We start from the raw sequence: 19,844 nt of genomic DNA, 5'->3' as shown, positions 1-19,844 counted from the left end.
CACGGTTCCTGCACGCCCAGCGACCGCGGCCCGGTGCGGGTGGGGAAGGGCGGCCATGGACAGGTTCTCGTGGACCACCGGGCTGCTGGAGCTGGGAGAGACGCTGGTGATCCAGCAGCGCGGCGTGCGCCTCAGCGACGGTGAAGAGAAGGTGACGGGAGCTGGAGCCGCTCCGCGCGGGGCCTGGCGGCGCGGCCGGGGCAGGGAGGAGGGTAAAGGACGCGGCGGCGGGCCCTAGGCAAGGGGGGCAGCAGGGCTGTGAGTGCGGGCCGTGTTGGGCGAGAGACGCGATGCAAAGTGTGTGAAGGGCTTGGGCTGCAGGCGGAGCATCGAGCGGGGGTGTGGGAGGACGTTCTGCGCCAGGGTCTGGCAGGGTTTGTCTCTTTGGGGAGATTAGGACGGAGTTGCAAGCTTCGAGGGGCTGTGCTGGTCGACAGCGGCTGAACGTGAGCCAGCAGTGTGCCCAGGTAGCCCAATGGCATCCTGGCCTGTATCAGCCACAGTGTGGGAAGCAGGACCAGGGCAAGGATTGTCCTCCTGTGCTCCCCGCTGGTGAGGCCGCGCCCCGAATCCTGTGTTCAGTTCCGGGCCCCTTAGCTCCGGACAGACAGCGAGGTGCTGGAGCGGATCCAGGGGAAGGGTCTGGAGCACAAGTCGTAGGAAGAGCAGCTGAAGAGGCTGGGATTGTTTAGCCTGGAGAAGAGCAGGCTCTGGGGGGACTTTACTGCTCTCTGCAGCTGCCTGAAAGAAGGGTGGAGCCAAGTCAGGGTCGGCCTTTTCCTCCAGGCAACAAGTGACAAGAAAGGAGGAAGTAGCATTAAGATGTGCTAGGGAAAGTTTAGATTGGCCATTAGGAAGAATTTCGTGACAGAAGGGGTTATTAGACTTTGGAATGGACTGCCCTGGGAGGTGGTGGAGTCACCATCCTTGGAGCTGTTTAAGGACCGGACTTGGCGCTCAAGGCCATGGTCTGGTTGACACGGGGATTTTGGGTCGTAGGTTTGACCCGATGATCTCAGAGAACTTTTCCAACTTAATTCATTCTGTGATTCTGTGAGAAAGGCCTTGGACAGAGTGTGTGACATGGGGTGAGAGGTGGGACCCGCACAGGGTGTGTGTAGGCAGTGTCACTGTGCTCGGGCTGTCACTCCTGTGCGGTACAGGGCAGGACGCACAATGCACACTTGAGCCATCCTGCGTGCTGACATGCCCTCTCCTTTTTTCTGAGCCGTGCTGCTCATTGCTTCACTTCACTGCAGGACTGAATCTTGGTCTCTCCATTTTTCTACACCATGGTAATTGCATGCCCTCACAAAAAGCTGTGAACACGTGCCTCCCATTTTACAAGTAGGAAGCGATTTGCTAATGCAGATTTTCCAGGTACTGTTTGCTGTCTGATAAGTAAAGAGCTTTTCAACAGCAGCACAGATAGAAGCAATACTCCTGTGTGATAGGATGGAAGATTTCAGACTGTGTGCAGCATCTTTTTATTAGGTTGCTTTGCTTTTTTGCATAGCTTCTACCTTCTTTGTCAGCATACAGGGAATGTTCCAAAGCCAATAGCCCTGTTTAAAATACATTTAGGAACTTTAGTATATCTTGCAGATTATATGGAGGGAGGATCCCTCAGGATTTCCGAGGGGAAAGTTTATACAGTTGAGAAAGGAAGTTTGTGTTTATCCATCAAATCCTTTTATACTATTTTTCTCCATTGTTTCCTAAACTTCATGTATTTTGTTTTCTGGAAAAAAGGGAGTGTTCTCAAAATACTGGCTTGTTAAATCTGATTGCTCGGTTGTGGTAAGGTGTAATGTTTCCAAGACCAGTATTTATGTAACTTACTGGTTCAATGTGTTGATCTGTTTTATTTTTCCTGCCCAGGTGAAATTTGATAGTGGAGTTTTACTGCTGAGCACACACAGACTGATCTGGAGGGATCAGAAGAATCATGTAAGTCCCAACCATTCAGTTGTACATTTCCTAATAAACAAGTAGCATGCAATGAAAAGCCTGTACACAGAGAGGGGATTATTCCTGCCTTTATATGTGTTTTGTTTTACAAGTATAGTCCACTTTTTGGCTCTCAACAGAAAGAAGATTATGTAGTGTTCTTTCATCCAGTCCTGGTTTAATAAAATAATTATGCAGACATGAGGAGGGATAGGAATGTATCCTATAAATTTTTCTTTTTGACTGCACAGAAGTAAAGGAGAAAAGAGCCTGGTGTCACGCACTAAAAAATATTGATTTTGAAACTGAAATTGAATGCGTCAGGCAAATCATAATATGAAGTTCTCTCCTGTGCTCCTTGTCTAGGAAAGCCTTTTCTTTCTTGTTGGTTTCAAGTCCAAGCCCTGTCATATATTGTGCTCCCATCATATAGTCCCGAACCATGATTTGATAATAGGATGTGTTTGGTGGTGATGTTGTTTTGCACAGACATGTTGCCCTCCCAGCTGCCTGTTCTGCCATGAACCATCCCTTAAATCAGCCAGAACTTTTACTGTACTGCTGGGAACAGCTGGTCACAGGTGGCCCTGCCAGAACTACAGTGTTGTTACTGCAGTAAAGCTGCTGAATGCTTTGTGCCATCAACCGCAGCCTAGGAATGCAGGCTGGAAGTGGGAGAACGAGACCACAAACACATAAAGCTCTGAGCATAGACTGTGACAATGGGCAAAACCACTCCACAGATGCAATTGGAGGAGAAGTCTTTCCCAGACCAGGCTGGATTATGCTTGTGTTGGACACAATAATTGATAATTTTAACCCTGGAAGTCAAAGTTTAGATGGAGCACGTTCAGATGACAGCTTTTCAAAAGCAAATTGTATTCCACTGGAATTGCTTTTGTGCAAGGGCAGCTGAAGCACCTCTCACATTCAAAGGCTGACCCCTAGCAGATACCACGTCCTTGCTTCAAAGCAGGGAGCTACTAAGAGCAATCTGAAGGCAGTGTCACCAAAGATCTTCTTAATTTGGCAGAGTAGTATGATGTTTTCTTTAGGGATTCTTTGCAGGAACTGTAGACCTATTTTTAATACACATTTTTTCAAAATGTTTAAAGAGCTGTTACCCATGGTGGGGTTACTGTTACACAAGTTAGGGCTTGATTGTCCAGAGCACCAGCTGCTCTGTATAAATTAACATGGGGCTTTCTTGCACAGCCATCACATTATCATATGAGATAATGTGCTACACTCTGTGTTAATCACCTTATATTTCTTCATCAGCATTGCTTTTTGAGAGCTGAGCATGTACTACAGCAGCCACTGTATCTAATCTTCTCACTTGGACTTTTTGCATGCTTACAGTAACATTGGGCATTATGGCTTCATCAAGTCTTAGAACTGAAATCCATGCTCTCCTTTCCAACAAAAAGATTACTTTTGTCTCTTTTCCCTGATTTTTCCATCTGCTCCTAGGCCATGTGATTTCTTGTATTCTTCCAAGGTCACTAAATTTGTTAAATCAGCAGAGGAAAACCTTGGAGAAGAAGAAAAATAATTTTTAACTTAGCAAAGATTCTGAAAAGCTCGGGCTTGATTAACAGAAGGGGCAGAAATGTGGCCTGGAGATGGGCAAAAATTACCCAGTTCTGGTTGGGAGATGTAATTAACTTTGTTAGTTAAATAAAGCTGATTAATTTTCAAGTTCTCAGTACTGAAACATGGGGAGCATGGTGCCCTTTTGTTCTCTTGGTAAGATGTTGTCTAAGCTCAACTGTGGTTTAACATCAGACTTAGAAACCTTATCTAGCTCACCTAGAAAAAATTTGTAGAGAGAGTCCCTTTCTTATTGTGTCAGCAATGTATAATGATTAATTTGGCACATGTCATTAGGTTAATGTATCTTACAGAAACAGACAGTTGGGTCCTATAGCTGCTGTTCTTACATGCCATGTGCAGTTCAACAGTCTTTAAAAAAACAAAAAAAGGAATTTTGTAAAGTTTGTTACATTGCTAGATTTGCACAAATTTTTAAATTATAAAATCATGCATAATGGGATCATGAGGCATTGGAAAACAAAATTTAAATAAACACACTGTGTATTTAACACCTTTTTGGTTTTGTGTCCCTTCCTGTAGTGTCTCACATCAGGAAAGGGTGATTCTAAATCCTTGTACTTAAAATTTGTTCATAACTTTCTGTCTTGGAACTAAACGAATCGGTGACTTTGACAGTGCACATACTATGTGTAGTTGAACTCTTTTTCACATACTATGTGTAGTTGAACTCTTTTTGTCATTTTCAAAACATTTTTTTAACAGAAGTATCATCTTGCCTATCTTTTAAAGTGTCCAGAAGTTTGTGGCTGTTTTACAAACGTTATTAACTGTTTGTAATGGCTTTAGAAACTAGAGTCATAGAAGAGCCTAGATAGCTTGCATTAAGAGTTTTTAGGAAAGGAAGTATAACCCAGGTTGTTTCCCAATAAGACATTTACTTATTAGTTGGAGTTCCTGCATGTGTAATTCCCTGCTCTCAAATTTAATGGGTATTTAATTACTCCATACAAAGAGGAGCAGTTTTGGTAGTAGGGATTAAGAGGGCCCTCTAACAGTGTCTATTGTAAACTGGTGCTAGAGGTGGCAGGTGGAAGAGAGAAGTTCAGAGAGGGAATGCAGCCTGTGTTTCCTGTGTTTCTGTGTGACTGTGTCACTCACCAAGGTGTTGTGTGGGAGATGATGTTCCTCAAAGGATGTTCACCAAAACAAGACCAGGCACCTTATTAGATGTTTTGAATCATTCCCATAGCAACTTCTGTCTCAAATGCATGTAGAAAGAGTTTAGCCTGGGATAGTTTAGTTTCCAGTAGATGGATACAGCCTTGTTTCTTGCTCTTTGTTTGGTTTAAAGCACAGTCCAATAAATGTGCGGTGAGATGCATCAAGTGCTGGATTAAGCACTCCTTCACTGTAGGATGGATGGAAAAATTCCTATTGCATTCAGACAATAGTGTAGATTTTAAATATTCAGCATTTAAAAAGAATGGTGGGTTTGGATATTTTTTTAGCTCTCAAGGTAACATCAGTGCAAAAATGTCAAGAACCTGTGAGTATTGTACACCTGCCGAGATGAGGTGCGGTAATGTGCAAATCTTAGTCTTTAAATTTTGACCTGAGATCTAAAGATTTTTTTTAATCTCATAGTCTCTTCTATGAATCTAGCTTGAGGTTTTTAAAGTTGATGCATTGACACTTAAGTTTGTTGAGGTTTTTTAATTAACTAAAACTCAGTTGTTTGGTTTGGGGTTTTTTTTGTTATTTTTCTACATATATTTCACTGTAATACATTGTTTCTGTTGCTACCATCATATTTCACATAAAGTGCTTCAGGCAGCACCTGTAGATGTCCATACTGTTTGTGAAATGGAGAAAGAGAACACTTGGGTTTAGAGAGTGAATAAACAGGATATGGTTTAATTCACCTGTGTTTGTGGTGTTTATTGCAGGAGTGCTGCATTGCTGTACCTCTGTCTCAGATTGTATTTATTGAAGAGCAAGCAGCTGGGATAGGAAAGAGGTATGGCCATCCTCATTGTCTTTTTCAGATGGATCCTTTCACATGCATCTTATGTGAGGTACCCAGCATTATAGATTAATCCATGATAGGTTCCGTGTGCAATGTTAATTTTCCATCCTGACAGTCACAAGGAACACTGAGGTGAGGTCAAATGTGCAAGAGAGTCATGACTGATGTAATTTGTTAACTAACTGCCTTGTAATCACTACTTACGATTTTAGAGGTCCTTTCTGACATAAACAATTCTGATTTTAAGTTTCTAAAGAGAGAAAAAATTTTGGCTGGAGAAATATATACACAATTGTCAGATTGGCAAGGTAGTATGCTGGAGGTATTCAGAAGAAATCAGTTTATTCATTAATGCTGGAGAGGTAAGTAAAGACCAGTGCAAAGATATCAGTAAAATGAGATGGGAATGGAGGACTTGCAGTCATGGTATGATAGCAGTCTGTTAATTTTCCTAAAATCATGCTCTCCCAAGGTTTGTTTTGGTAGTAGGTGTCCTTTTAGACTGTTATTTTCATGCATGTTGGCTTTGAATGTTGGTTTTGGATAAGTTCACACACAGTGTCCACAAGTGACATATAGAAGTCAAATAGGTTACACGTAATATTGACACCTTTTGTTTTCCTGTGTCAAACAGGAAAAAACATATTTTAGCTTTTGACCTGCAATAACTAATGCCAATTAAATTATAACTTGATAGTCAGTTTTTATCCTAACTAAAAGGTTTTTTTGAAATTACTGCTTGAATTTTTAAAATCTGTTATGTTCATTTCTAAAGGATTGATGATAGGTACATTTTAAATTTGTAACATGTTTTTGCTTTAGAGGCTGTTGTAGTTTTTATGCAAGATCTACTTCATCAAAATATTTAAATGTTTATGCATAAATAGAAGCATTCTTTGATGATCTTTAGCTCTTACATGAGATAGTTAATAGAGATTTTGATGAAATGGTTAACTTTGATGCAGAAATAGTTTATTTAAATATTAAAGAAATACCTTCTCTTTCCTTTTCCATAGTGCCAAAATAGTAGTTCATCTTCATCCTGCTTCTTCAAACAAAGAGCCTGGTCCATTCCAAAGCAGCAAATATTCCTACGTCAAGCTTTCTTTCAAAGAACATGGGCAGATTGAGGTGAGTTTGTACCATGGATGCCAAGCACAATCAGGTCTTGGGCATGCTTTTCTCCTCTTGCTGTGTTAGTGATAATTTCCCATGATCTTTCCATGTTTACTTTTGAGGTGGAGCTTTTTCAATACATCCTTTTGGGAGACAAACACTATGAGCCTCCCTTGTTCTTTCATTAAATACTGCAAATAGAGTTCCAGAAATGTCAAGAGGCATTCTTATTTTAGGGCATTTAGTATATATAATCTTATATTTCCTTTGCTGATCTACTTAACTGAACACGGGATTTTCCAAAATGACATCTCTGAAATCTGTTAAATGTTTAACAGAGTAAAAGATACTTTTTTGTACCTAATCCTCTATTAAACAGGGATCATACAACTTAGTCCTAATTTCCTCTCTAATTTTATTGTTGAACACCTTTTCTTTCCTCAGGGCTTTTGTTCATTTTACACTGTATAATTTTTTTAACCTATACCAAATCCCAAAGGCTTTGAGCGTTCTAGGAAAAATGTAATATATTCTTAAAAGAAAGCTCATCCTAAAAACCTAAGAAATTGCCCTCTGTAAAGAAGTTTCACAGTGGAAGATCCTCATTTGAGGAGACTGAGAACTTCATGCTGTGGAAAAAGCTGTAGCCGTTCATTGCAGAATATAAGATTTGCAACTCACATTAGTTTGAATGTCTTAAAAATGCATGTGCTTGATCAGACTCACTTTCATTCCTTGGTGAGCAGTTTTCACATTCTGATGATTATAGGTTTATGCATAGTATAAATGTATGTTTTTCACTATCATAACCATGTTTATTTTAATGTTGTGTCTGAAAGTCAAACTTACTCTGCTTGCTGATTGCCTAGCACATCAATTAAACCCCAACCTTTCTCTATGACTTCAGAATGCTTTTCTGTGAACCTGAACAATGAAAAGGGTGGAATAGATTTTCTTTCTGGATGTTGGTCAGTGGGACACAGTGTTACCTAATGCCACCTTCTGGTATTAGCAATAAACAAATTGGTGTCATTGATCTCTGTGGTTGTTTTTATATTGTTGAGTTAGCAGATCAATAGCAATTGGATTGTTCAGCTTTCCTTCCTTTAAAAACATGCCTTTGAGTATACCTCAACATTTAACATGGCTTGGGACATTTTGAAAATATGAAGAAATATTTTACAATGGAAGTACTTAGTGACTGCATGGCTTCTCTTCTAATGTGAATGCTTTTGAAGGCTGGACATTAAGAATTTCCATATAATGAGTTGGGTAGGTGTTATCATGTTTTGTCTCCGTGCATTGTGAAGTTTATTTCATCACCAAGATGCTAACAATACACAGAGGTACTCTGCACAGTTCATGAAACATCTGTTGTCACTCTTTAATGTTTGCAGTTCTACAGACGATTATCAGAAGAAATCACACAGAGGAGATGGGAGAGCATGCCCACTGGTCAGGCCATGCAAGTTAACAAGGATTCACAGGTATGTGCAGAGCTTCTGAGCAGGATCTGTGTGTAATCTCTTACTGCCACTTCTTGCCACCCTCATATAACACATCCAGCATGTGACTCTAACCAACATCATGGGCATGTGCACAAATTCAGCTTTAGTTTGCCTGGTTTTTCAGTGGCATAAATTAGTTTGTCCTTTACATTTTTCATCTGATAGAACACAGTAGCCTCTCTTGAGTATGCTTAGATAATGAGCTCCTTTTTTGTTTGTTTGTTTTAGTTAGACACAAACACACATAATTGTGAAAATACAATATTTATTTGCACATACTTTTATTCAGCATGTGAAGTCCAATGAAGCTGGAAAATTTTTTGTCTTTAGTGTGATTCCTGGTTTATTTTGAGGCTGGAAGTCAATATAACATGTGACTTTTATATAACTCTTTAAAACCAATATATGTTTGATTTAAATGGGTATTCTAAATGGACAGTTGTTAGGAAGAATGTCATATATTAAATAAGGTTTATCTGCCTACATACTTCTAAGTTATTAACACTGATAAACATGTAGGTGTTGTTTCTATATATTAATGTGCTGAATATATGAATATATAGTATTGTATGAGTGAAATAGGATGATTTAAAGATTGTTCAATATGAAATCATGTATGTTCCCTGTGGTAAATGCAGTACCTATATGGACAGCTGCATTTGGAGTAATGCATGAAGAATCTAATCAAAATGCCTTGCCTCTATTTAAGTCATAGCAACTCTCTAACACCAGTGCTGAACTTTGCAGTCAGAGGTGAGAGGCCTGGCACTGCTGCCACTTAGGTGCCAACCTTTCTAGAGCACATTTGGCATAAAAGTTTCACCATCGCCCACATTCTAATACCTCTGAGGAAGGTAAATTAGACTGTACTTAGCATTGTGTTTCTATGTTTCTGTTTCTTCAGGCTGGATTTCTTGAAGTAATGCACTCAGGCATTTCCACAGCTCTAGTATGGATGTTCACATGGACTTGAGAGGCTGGAATTGAGATGAGCTGGAATACTTAGTCTGGATATTAAGCCATATTAATAGCCTCAAATATACTGTCAATATCATTACTTGTCTAGCACAGCAAATTCATACGTGGTTCACATTTCTTATTTTTTTAACAATGGTTTGAAAATTACTGTTAAGAAATGCATGAAATATTGTATGAATGGTATCTGCTGTTTGGGGGAATATTTCCGGTTCTCTAATTTTCACAGTGAGGCAAATGAGAAAACTTAGCATTTCCTATTCTGACTCTTTCCTTTTTTTTTTTTTTTTTTTTTTTTTAGGCAGGAAGAATAAGGGCTGTAGGAATTGTAGGTATTGAAAGGAAATTAGAAGAAAAAAGAAAAGAGACTGACAAAAACATTTCCGAGGTAGGTACTTTTGAAGTTTCAAGGTCAGCCACCTGTCTGAACTATTTACATTCATTCACACTTTCTTTTAGGGACAGCTGAGACTATTTACTGTTTTTGTTGAGAAGTCTGAATTGATTAAGAGTGTACAGTGTATAGTTATTTATTTTGTTTAACTTACTTACCAATATATGTAAAGGTACTTCATTTAAACAATTCCTTTAAAGCCAGGTTTTTAGATGTTACATTTAGGCTTATAATTACAGTAAAATGATTTGCAGTCCAGACATGGACAAGATGTTATAAACACTTTGCAAAGTACCTACCTACTTGGAGACCATTCTTTTCCATAGAACCAGCACAATAGTTGAATTCCATATATCAATACTAATGGACAGCAGAGGCATTTAATTTCTTCATATATACCTGAGAGCAGTACCTTCAAAAATAGTCTGATTCTGTCGTGGTAGTAGAGATTGATACAAAAGTACTCATAAACTACATGCAGCAGATTTGTTCTTGTGGCAAAGTTTTATGGGATTCAGTGTGCCACAAGAAAAAGGCATTCCTTACTCAAATACTTATAAAAATTAAAGTGCCTTTGCAGGCCACGTGCTGTTTCAGATACTGTGAGCTTTAAACTTTCTTGGTTTCTGTCTGTGAGGAATGTACTGAATGAAGTTTTGTGTGTAGTTCAAAAGGTATTGTGGTTACATGCGTGGGTATATAGTTCAAAAGGCATTGTCTGCATATTTTTTCCTTTAGTAGCTTTGTCAGAGAGTAAAAGAAATCCATTTATACATGTTGTGTGAGCAGAGGAAAGCCATGACTTGTAAAATCCTGCCTTCCTCCAGCTTTAAATGTTATAAATGACTTAATTTTAAAAATGGTGCCCTGGCTTCCAGGAAAAGGCTTCCTGCATCTGCTGTTCAGTGCTGATAAGAATCCAGTTCTTTAGCCTTTTGTTTATCTGAGGAAGTTCCTGTTAGGTGTGTGCACATTCCCCTTTGTTTCCAGGCCTGCCCCGGGTGAGTCAGGCAGAGGAGGAGTTAGACACAGCATACTGTTTATTTAGCTAAATCAGGGCTTCTTTTGATGAATGTTGTTTTCATGCAGGTATAGAGATTAGAAACAAGCTGGGAAAAGCCCTGTCAGAAAACTTATTGTTGATATCATATACAAGTAGAGTAGCAGGACTTTGATTTACACTAGAGATTGGGAAATCTATTGTAAATTATTCAGTTTGGCAGATTAAGGAGTAAGAAGAAGTATTCCAATAGAAGCTTTTGTTTTCTTAGTGGTAAATTATTGTTATACAGTGACATATTTTCTTTTCTCCCTGTGGACCACCTAATTTTGGATATCTAACTCAGGTGCCAAGTGTTAGGGGCTAAACTTGTCCAGTCACTGGAGAAACACTGGCACTATCAGGAGGTGAAAAGCAAACCTTGTCTCTTTCTAGAGGTATCTCCTTTTGTTCTTTGCACATTGAATCTCTGACCAATAAGCTTCTTCATAAGGCACCTAAAAGTATATGGGAACAACAGGGTCTTCCTGCAAAAACCCTGCTGAAGTGTGTCTTTCTAGTGGGGGATTAGTCAGAGTAAGGCAGAAATGACATAGAGGCAGTGGCTAGAAGCTGTAGGCAAGATGTCTCTCTGGCTATTTGACAGTGTAACTGAACATTCTTTACTTGAGGCTGGAGGGCTCCCATTCTGCTGTCAAGCCAACTCTAGATTAAAAGGTTCAGGAATTTTTCTCATACCAAAAAAAAGTTGTTTGAAAAGGTTGATCATCTGGACGTGTAGTCATGTATTGAGAGCAGTGAGGAGGCTGAATGAATGTGTGTTGATGAGGGTGGAAGAAAAGGGAGTTCCTTTTTAATATGGTTGCATTAATGGAGTTGCTAGCTCTCTTTTTTTTTTTTTTTACATGATTTTTTTAAATACTAGTTTATCATTACCAAAAGTTTGGAATTTCAGTATACCTTCAGCTGTTTTTAAAGTATGATTTATTTAAGCCTAAAAACCCTTTGTGGGTTGTTGTAGAGTTGTTGTATTTGAGACCATAGCATTTTATTGGAGTACTTAAATGATGAGATGTTGCCACACATTTCAGAGGTTTTGTGCCTCAGATATCCTCTTTCTTGCTCATTTGAAATGAGTGTTTCTTACTAATTAAGTAACATTCACTGATTTAAGTTGTCTTGTCAGGAGGAGTACCAACTATAGCTTTACAGCTGTCTTGCAGCTTGCCAGAAACAACAGATCTCCTTGAGAGAGGGTTAATTGTTGGAACAAAACCTACCATCACCACCCAGAAACCTTCCTCCACTTTACAGAGAGCATAATAAATTTGCAGAGTTTAATCTTTTCTTGGACTCAGTATCTCATTATCCTTTCCTATCACATGGACATCATAAATCATACTGATATTCTGCTCATGTACTGGAAAAGCATGTGGTTGTTGGATTCTCTTTTTTATTGTTTGTTTCAATTATAAGACATGCTGTAAAACAGTTTTATCAACAAATAAGGCATGGTATCTCATATTGTAACACACTCATCTTAAGGAGCCACAGCTCTTATGAGTAGCTTGGGTAGGTGGACAAAGGCATCTCCCTGTGTCCATAAAACGGAATGCTGTAATTATATTGATCTGCATTGTCTGCTTTTTATTTCAGGCTTTTGAGGACCTTAGCAAACTAATGGAGAAGGTATGGATGAATGGCACGTGTCACTTGGCCAAGTAGACTTACACTCGTTTTCTCAGTTTTAAGCACGCTTTTTTCTCTTGTGCTGGAAGTTGACTTATCTGTATGTGTTTCTTGATAGGCTAAGGAAATGGTGGAATTATCCAAGTCAATAGCCAACAAGATTAAAGAAAAACAAGGTGACATCACTGAGGATGAGGTAAATTAATTTAGTTTTTAAATTCTACAAAAATGTTCCTATGAAAAGCAAAAAGTTATCTGTTTAATAATGTAGTGTTAATAGAAACCCTTACTGTTTGGTTTTGTTGTGTTTAGTCCCTTATACATGGTGTTGAGTTTACTTGCTTAGTGTTAATTTTTCTTTAACCCTTTTTAAAAGCAGTGATTTAGCTGCTTTTGTATAAATTTTTCTCTTTCTTTACCTGTGCTGGTCAAAAATAAATGGTACAAAGTTCTGCCTTCTCTTTGCCTAGTAATTAACTTTATTGGTAATAAACTGAGGGATTTATTCACCAAAACATTGTTATAGTAATAAAATCAAAGATTTTTAAAAACCAGAATCACTCATTAGCTGCTGTACTTTTAAATTTTTTTGTTTGTTTGCTTGTTCAGACCATTAAGTTCAAGTCCTACCTACTGAGTATGGGTATAGCTAATCCAGTTACGAGGGAAACGTATGGATCTGGTACACAGTACCACATGCAACTGGCAAAGCAGCTGGCTGGAATCCTGCAGGCACCCCTGGAGGTAATGCACCACATCTTGCACCAGCATTTTCCATGTGTTGCTGAATTTTGATGTGTGTTTTGGCTGTAGTAGTCTGCCTCTTTCTAAAGCAGATTTAGTAGCACAGCCTCCTACTCAGTGTTAATGGGAGGAATATATGTTGCCTTTTTGAATAAAAAAAGTTCAGTACAAATTTTTCTTAGGACTAATGGCATCAACTTTTGATTTGCAAAATGTTGATGAGATTTAGAAAACTATTCAAGTGGTCTTTCTTGTATTTGAACAGCTCTTTATTCATCCCTTGCTGCAGAATATTTCATTTTTTTAAAGAAAGAGTGAAATGACACTGACTGAAAACAAAAGTAATGAATCTTTTTAAACTGCTTAAATTTTATATATTTTGCAAATATAGGACAGAATTATTAAGTAGATTACCAGCCCATAGTAGTATCTCCTATTTTAATTTATCTTAAGATATTATAGATTACAGGTTTCTCACCAAACAGTTAAATTTCATATTGCAGCTTATAAGGCTGTGTTCTTCCTAAAAAGCATAAATACTACAGTATTTTTGTGAAAGGTATGTGCTACTTACTGTGATCAGAATAGAAAACCGAGTTTTTCTGAAAAGTAAAACCAGTAAATTGATTGATAGATTTAATATATTGAAATTCCTTGTTCCTATGATTTATTCTCTGGTTTAAAATCAAAGTAATTCACGGTCCTTGGGTGTCGTGTCGCTATTTTGCATTTTAAAATTGTTAGTGAAAGGTACAACTTGCCTCTTTAGTTTTTTCCCATTAGTGCCCATCATTTAGCCCCTCTGTCTCACCTGTTTAATCAGCACCTGCAAGTAGAGATTATGAGGTTCCCGGGCTGTTTCTCTCACCAGTCTTGTGCTCGTTAACACAGGAGCGAGGGGGGATCATGTCTCTGACAGAAGTGTACTGCCTGGTGAATCGTGCTCGAGGGCTGGAGGTGAGACACTGCTCTGGGTCACAGTGTTAGGACAGGACTTCAGTCATAAGGACATTAAAGGGTAAAAATGTTCCCTACCAATGGCTCGTTCTACTTGTCTACAATGCAATGTGATCAGCTCTTTATTAAAATTAGAGGGGTTTTACCTTTCTCATTCTCATTTTTCCTTATAATACTTATATATCCTTTACAAGTAATAATAATGTATGCTGCTTTTTATGATACCATGTAAAAGGGAAAATCCATACTTATCTGGAAACAAAACTTAAAGGTCAGGGGCTACTAAAGAATGGTGAATGTTATGGGAAATTTTTTAAACAAAATACAGCAATTCTTTCTGTAAACAAGGCAAGGAAGATTATTATAGAATACATAGTAAGAGAACAGAAAGGAGCATAGAAGCCAAGAAAACAGACTGCACAATAGAAAGGAAAAAGAATTAACAATAAGTGTAGCCTAGTGTATTTTATAGCTTCAGCTACTAAAACTTTGTTTGTTTTGATGTTATACTATACACCTGAAATGCAAGCTGTAAATAAATATGTTTTACTATTTTAATAGTTGCTGTCACCAGAAGATTTAGTAAATGCTTGTAAAATGCTGGAATCACTGAAATTACCACTAAGGTAAGAGCTTTATGGATTTATTTATAAAGCACAGCACTCACAGGTCAGACCATGATGAATTAGTTTTTACTTGAAGTAGAATTTTTTTGTGATTGTTGTGAGTATATTAACAAAATCATTATTGGCCTAAAGGATGCTGCTCTATGCATTAACATCCACTCTACATTAAAACGTTAATTTTTAGCTAGGAAGATGTTATTTTTTCACTTAGAATTTTTTCAGGCTGGAAAAGAGTTTAACCAAGACCAGACATATGCCCTGCTTTTATCTGTCTCTTCAGAATTTGAATATGCTGTTAAGCTTAAGTTCATCTTAGAGAGCTTGCTTGGGTTTGGGGGGATTTTTTTCCCCTTTTGTGAAGTGGTTATAGATGTGGATCCATTAGAAACAAGACCATAAGTGATGTGCACAAGGTTTTTAGTTACTTTGCCTCTCTTTTTTGATTTTAGGCTTCGGATATTTGATAGTGGTGTCATGGTGATTGAACTCCAGTCTCATAATGAGGAGGAAATGGTAGCTGCTGCTTTAGAGATGGTAAGTGTACTTCATTTCCTTCAGTGTTCTGACCATGCTAGGGAAATTTAAACATATTAGGTAAAAACCTTGAGGTATGGGATTTCCTCTTGAGGTTTCAAAATACAAAGCATTCCACTTCGTATCTTCTAAAAGAAATATTTAAATAGCACTCCTCAACTTCAAAGTTCTGTGCAAGCAATAATCTTAGTCATTACTTTTTCTTTAAGGAATAAATCACTTTTCTATCTCTTTTCAAACTTCATTAACCTTCAGCCTTCCTCCAAATCTTTTCCACTGTAGATTGAAATTCATGGCATTTATTGAGCACCTAATTTAACAGAAGTGAACTTCAGACACTGTACTGCTTGAAGGCAGTGGAAACAGCTCTTAAATGTTCATGTAGGTAGTTGTTTGGTTTGGGTTTATTTCATAGAGCAGTACCTTGCATGTGTACCAAGTTTGCTGCTGTGAAGAGCACTCAGTGGGAGAGTAGTGTGTATAGAATTAATCCCCAGCTTCATCAGGGAAAATAATAGTATGAATTGCTCAGTGTCATAAACCTTTGTGGTTGTGCTGCCTCTGGACGCCTTACAGTCCTGTTACCCTATAATTTGTTACATTTTTCTTATGTCTTTCTGAGTGGAATGTAACTTTTTGATTTTCATACATTTGAGAAAAGGCTGATCCAGCGTATCCAAAGTTAAACATCAAAGTTAAAGACGGGGCAGTCGAGAAAAAGTAGAGCTATCACAGACACCTCCTCACTTGACACAAAGTAGACTGTTCAGTGTGTTTTGCATATTGTCACCATAAAGCTTTTGCTCATCAGAAAGACTGTTAGATAAGAGAAATATTTACAGTGATTTAAAAGATTCCATTCTAAATCAACAACATTAAAATGCTTAAATCTTTCAGTATACGTTAATATTTTCAGTTTCTTTTCTTAAATGTGTAGAAAAATACTAAGACCATTATACGGCTTTTTTCTGATTATTTTTGGTTTTTAATGAATTTTTTTGTCTTCAGTAAGAGTGCTTATGTCTTTGAAAAGAAAGGAAAAACCTTTCTTGATAACAAAGGAGGTCAACTTCAAAAAGTAACAGAGGGTGGATTTATTACCAAGGTGCCTTTTTTTATGTTATTTCATAACACGAAACTTTGGTTCCATAGAAGAATGGAAGGGAGAGGCTTCAACTGAGGAAAACTAGCTTGTATGGAAAAGGGAAGATGAGATCAGACTTGTGGCCAAAAGCACCCATACTTTAATGTTACTGCACATTATGCATTAAGTTCTGAGAAGTGAAAGGAAGCCATAGGGTTTCGGGCAGGAGAGAGATGTGGTTTTGAATGGCTGGTGAAGACAGGAAATGACACGGACATCAAAGGAATCCAGCATCACCCTTGATGAGCGCAGTGGTTTGGGGAGGAAAGATAATTAATCACCAATTGTATAGCTGATGTCCATTACTCTGAAAATCTCATGTTAGGACCGATTTAATCTGAGTTTCTGTAAAAGGACTACTGCTGAGAATGATGCAAAATAGACCCCTCCCCACCCAGTTATGTGGGAAGCAGGAAATGGCAACTATATCCGGATTTACAACTTAGCTTGAATCTAAAGCAATGGAGAAATGGAAGGATAATTAATTTTTAGAGAATAAAACATGTTTATCTGGGAAATTCAAGGCAATAATAAATCTAGACTTCACATGTATTATTTATATGGTATTTTGAACATCCACATGTCCCACGTGTGTGAGAAGGCTTAATTTTATTAAGTAGCATGATTGAGACAAAAGGGCCAAAGTTTGGAGTCCCAAAAATGAACTTGCCTTTTGTGTCAGCTGAATGTGATGGTGGCTTTTAGTTACTCCTCTAGTATGCCACAATGTCATGTGAAGTACTAAGGTTTGGGGATTTTCCTGTAGGCAGTGGGTTTATTTTAAATGCCATAAAACTCAAATTCTTCTCTTCCACCTGAGATGACATATTTCTACATCGATGACCTGCCCTCAACAGGTCTCTTATTTCCCTGTCTAGGCTTCAGTGTTTGCAGAGTCACTTAGAATAGTTCTGCTGTGTAAATACTGATGGAGACTGTATTCTGCTGTCTGAGCTATTCCAATTTTTCAGTTCATTTGATTCCAAGGGATCTTTAAAAAAATTCCAAAGGAATGGGTACTGTATGATTTTTTTACGGGTTTAACTCTTTTCTCTCTTGCATTTTTATACTCAGCAATTTTCCCAGGGCACTGAAGAGATTAATTAATTTTTAAGGGGAAATACTCATAATTAGTTGTACTTTCAAAAAAGCAAACAAATTAATTCTCTTCTCAAGGGATTGTCTACCAATTTATCACTTCACAAGGTTAAACCTGATTCAGTAGCTGAAAGAACTTTGTTGTTCTTCTAATGACATGGTTTGTTTATTTGTGTACTTGTTTTTTGATAGGTATCTGAAAAGGGTTCTCTCACAGCTGATGAGTTTGCTAAGCTGGTGGGGATGTCTGTTCTCTTAGCCAAAGAAAGGTAGGTAATAATTGTTGTGTTTAATACTTCAGTTATCGTGTTGTCCTCAAGTAATACACGACATCTTCTTTTGCTTTCTCTAGGCTGCTTCTTGCTGAAAAGATGGGCCATCTTTGCAGAGATGATTCAGTGGAAGGCTTGAGATTCTACCCAAATTTATTTCTGACACAAAGCTAATAGCATTTGTGTACAATTTGTTATGTAATAATTGAACAAGAGAGCAGAATCCTTCCAAGAACTGACTTTAAAATTCTTATTTCGTTAGTCAACTGCAAGAGACATGAACATTGCAATGCTTTTACAGTTCTCAGGTATTTCAAGTGCTGAATTGTCTTACATGGAACTGAAAGGAAATAGAAATCACAAAGTCAGAAGCATGTCTATTGTCTCAAGACAACTCACTCATTTTTCAAGTTTTATTTGATGTGCTGTGTAGTTCCTCATTTCAAGAGAAGATTCCACACCAGTGAAAGTGGAGAGAATATTGCTGTAGAGTGCTGTGAGGGTCAGTACCCAGAAGCCAGCTTACTTCATACTCCAGTTCCAGTTTGCTCCAGTTTGCTTATATCTGGAGCAGCAAAGCAGACAGATGTATCCACAGTGATAAGAAATGGGACTCTGGTGTCTGCTGAGGTATAAGGAACAAACTAGTGTAGAATAATCCCTTCTCCCAGAAGCGATTAACAGTTTTCTAAGGGAGGATCTTTGGGATCTAGAATTTGAGACAGAAAGAACCTGCTGCAAGAGAGATTATTGTATGTTAGGCGAATCTAGAAATTACCGTGTTTATTTTGTCGTGTCTTACACTACTATCTCAGATAGAAGCATTGTTAGCACAGACTTCCTCCCTTCTCTTTCCTTGCCATCTTCCTTCCTGTCCGTTTATGTTGCACTTTGGGTGCCCCTTCTCTGTCCTTTCTGTAGCAGAGTGGAGCAGCCTCCTGTCACTTTACCAGACTCTGTGCTTTAATGTGCTTATGTTTTATCTTGTACTTCTAACAAAAGATCATTTGTTTGTTTCATCAGCCTATTACATGTTTTGGGGAAACAGTTCATTTGCTTACCTCTCATATGTGAAAATCAATATGCTTTCTATATTGAAGGGAGAAAGAAGACTATCACCCTGTGTTTAATAATCACAAGGTATCATTGTTTGGTATTCTTCACCCTGTGTTCACACTGAATGCAATATAATAGCCTTGGTTTTCATAACTCCAGTGGAGTTGCTACACTACTTGAAGATCTGTCATGATAAAAACAGTTAAGTGGATGTTTATGATCCACATTACCTGAATTTTTGGCATTTTGAAGTGACTATTTTTAATAAATAAAGTTAATTTAAGGTATGGGCAAGGACATCATACCGGTAACTACACCGTGGTTGTGATGGCCAGATCAATATTACAAGAAAGGACAAAAAGGATTTTAATATGAGCCTGAAGATATTTTCAGAACCATTTCAGTGTTACCACAGCATGAGTTGACGTGAGTTAAGAGCCTGCCAATAGTTCAGTGCAGAGATTCCTACAGTGATCATGCCTGTGGCTTGTAGGATGTCCTTTATATCCAGGGGATTAGTAAGAGGATCCATCCTCTTACTCTTGTCACAAGCAAACTTTCATGCAGTGCTTTCTTTAAGGCAGCTTTCCTCTGCTCCACGAGGGTGCTAAAACTTATCTCTTTCACATGGCTGAAGGAACCAGTTCCACACTGTTTTTACAGTGTTAGTCACCTGGCGTCATCTCTTCAGGAGCCTTACAGCTTGCTGCTTTCCTTCATCTACCCACAACCCAAAGGAGAGATCCATGCCAAGCACATTGAGCATCACATATCTAAGGAGGGACTGAAAAGTGAGAAATTTGGAAGCAAAAAGCTGTTTTGTGACAACTGTCTCTTTTGCCCAATAAAAGCCTGTAATGGAAGGCCGGTGGTTTGTGGGCTTGAACCTCTCCCCACAAGGGGGCACGTCGTGTGCAGGAAGAACAAAACCTGAGAGGAAATGCCTAGTGTAAACTGCCAGCCTCTGTTCCTCCAATCCTGAGTGTTTCATTATCTTACTTAAGCAATAATAATACAGCCTATTTAGAATAATGGTACCTTCTCAAGCTTTTCTTTTCCAAGATTTTTCCTTGACTTTGTTTTTCTTCTAGACAAAAAGGCTAGAGGGGAAATTGTATTGCTGGTTTAGAATTTAAGCAGACACATGAGAAAATGGCTACTAGAAAGTAAGAAAAATTAAAACATTTTCTTAAATAGA

At 38.3% G+C, this 19,844-nt stretch overlaps 1 protein-coding gene across 2 annotated transcripts; it reads left to right on the top strand.

Moving 5' to 3' along the window:
• Window position 1: 1 nt before the first annotated feature.
• Window positions 2-19,844, top strand: VPS36 (vacuolar protein sorting 36 homolog). 2 transcript variants are annotated; one of them, XM_063149242.1, is made up of 14 exons: window positions 2-151; window positions 1,882-1,950; window positions 5,454-5,524; window positions 6,550-6,664; window positions 8,047-8,136; window positions 9,434-9,520; window positions 12,183-12,215; window positions 12,334-12,411; window positions 12,825-12,959; window positions 13,851-13,916; window positions 14,478-14,542; window positions 14,992-15,076; window positions 17,511-17,587; window positions 17,671-19,844. In XM_063149242.1, the coding sequence occupies exons 1-14, from the start codon at window positions 56-58 to the stop codon at window positions 17,762-17,764; spliced, it is 1,161 nt and encodes a 386-aa protein (XP_063005312.1). In that variant the 5' UTR covers window positions 2-55; the 3' UTR covers window positions 17,765-19,844. The 2 variants fall into 2 exon arrangements, with proteins under 2 accessions (XP_063005312.1, XP_063005313.1); XM_063149243.1 differs by lacking the exon at window positions 8,047-8,136.

The sequence above is a fragment of the Melospiza melodia genome, chromosome 2 (assembly GCF_035770615.1).
Source record: "Melospiza melodia melodia isolate bMelMel2 chromosome 2, bMelMel2.pri, whole genome shotgun sequence".
Classification (NCBI taxonomy): Eukaryota; Metazoa; Chordata; class Aves; order Passeriformes; family Passerellidae; genus Melospiza; species Melospiza melodia.
The sequence above is the reverse complement of the archived record's forward strand: the minus strand, read 5'-3'. Positions and strand labels throughout refer to the sequence as shown.

Bases quoted from the DNA above. Each gene is read 5' to 3' on its own strand.
- VPS36 (XM_063149242.1), top strand. From the start codon at position 56: ATGGACAGGTTCTCGTGGACCACCGGGCTGCTGGAGCTGGGAGAGACG. The intron at 12,216-12,333 runs GTATGGATGAAT...GTTTCTTGATAG, and splicing joins TTAGCAAACTAATGGAGAAG to GCTAAGGAAATGGTGGAATT. The intron at 13,917-14,477 runs GTGAGACACTGC...CTATTTTAATAG, and splicing joins ATCGTGCTCGAGGGCTGGAG to TTGCTGTCACCAGAAGATTT.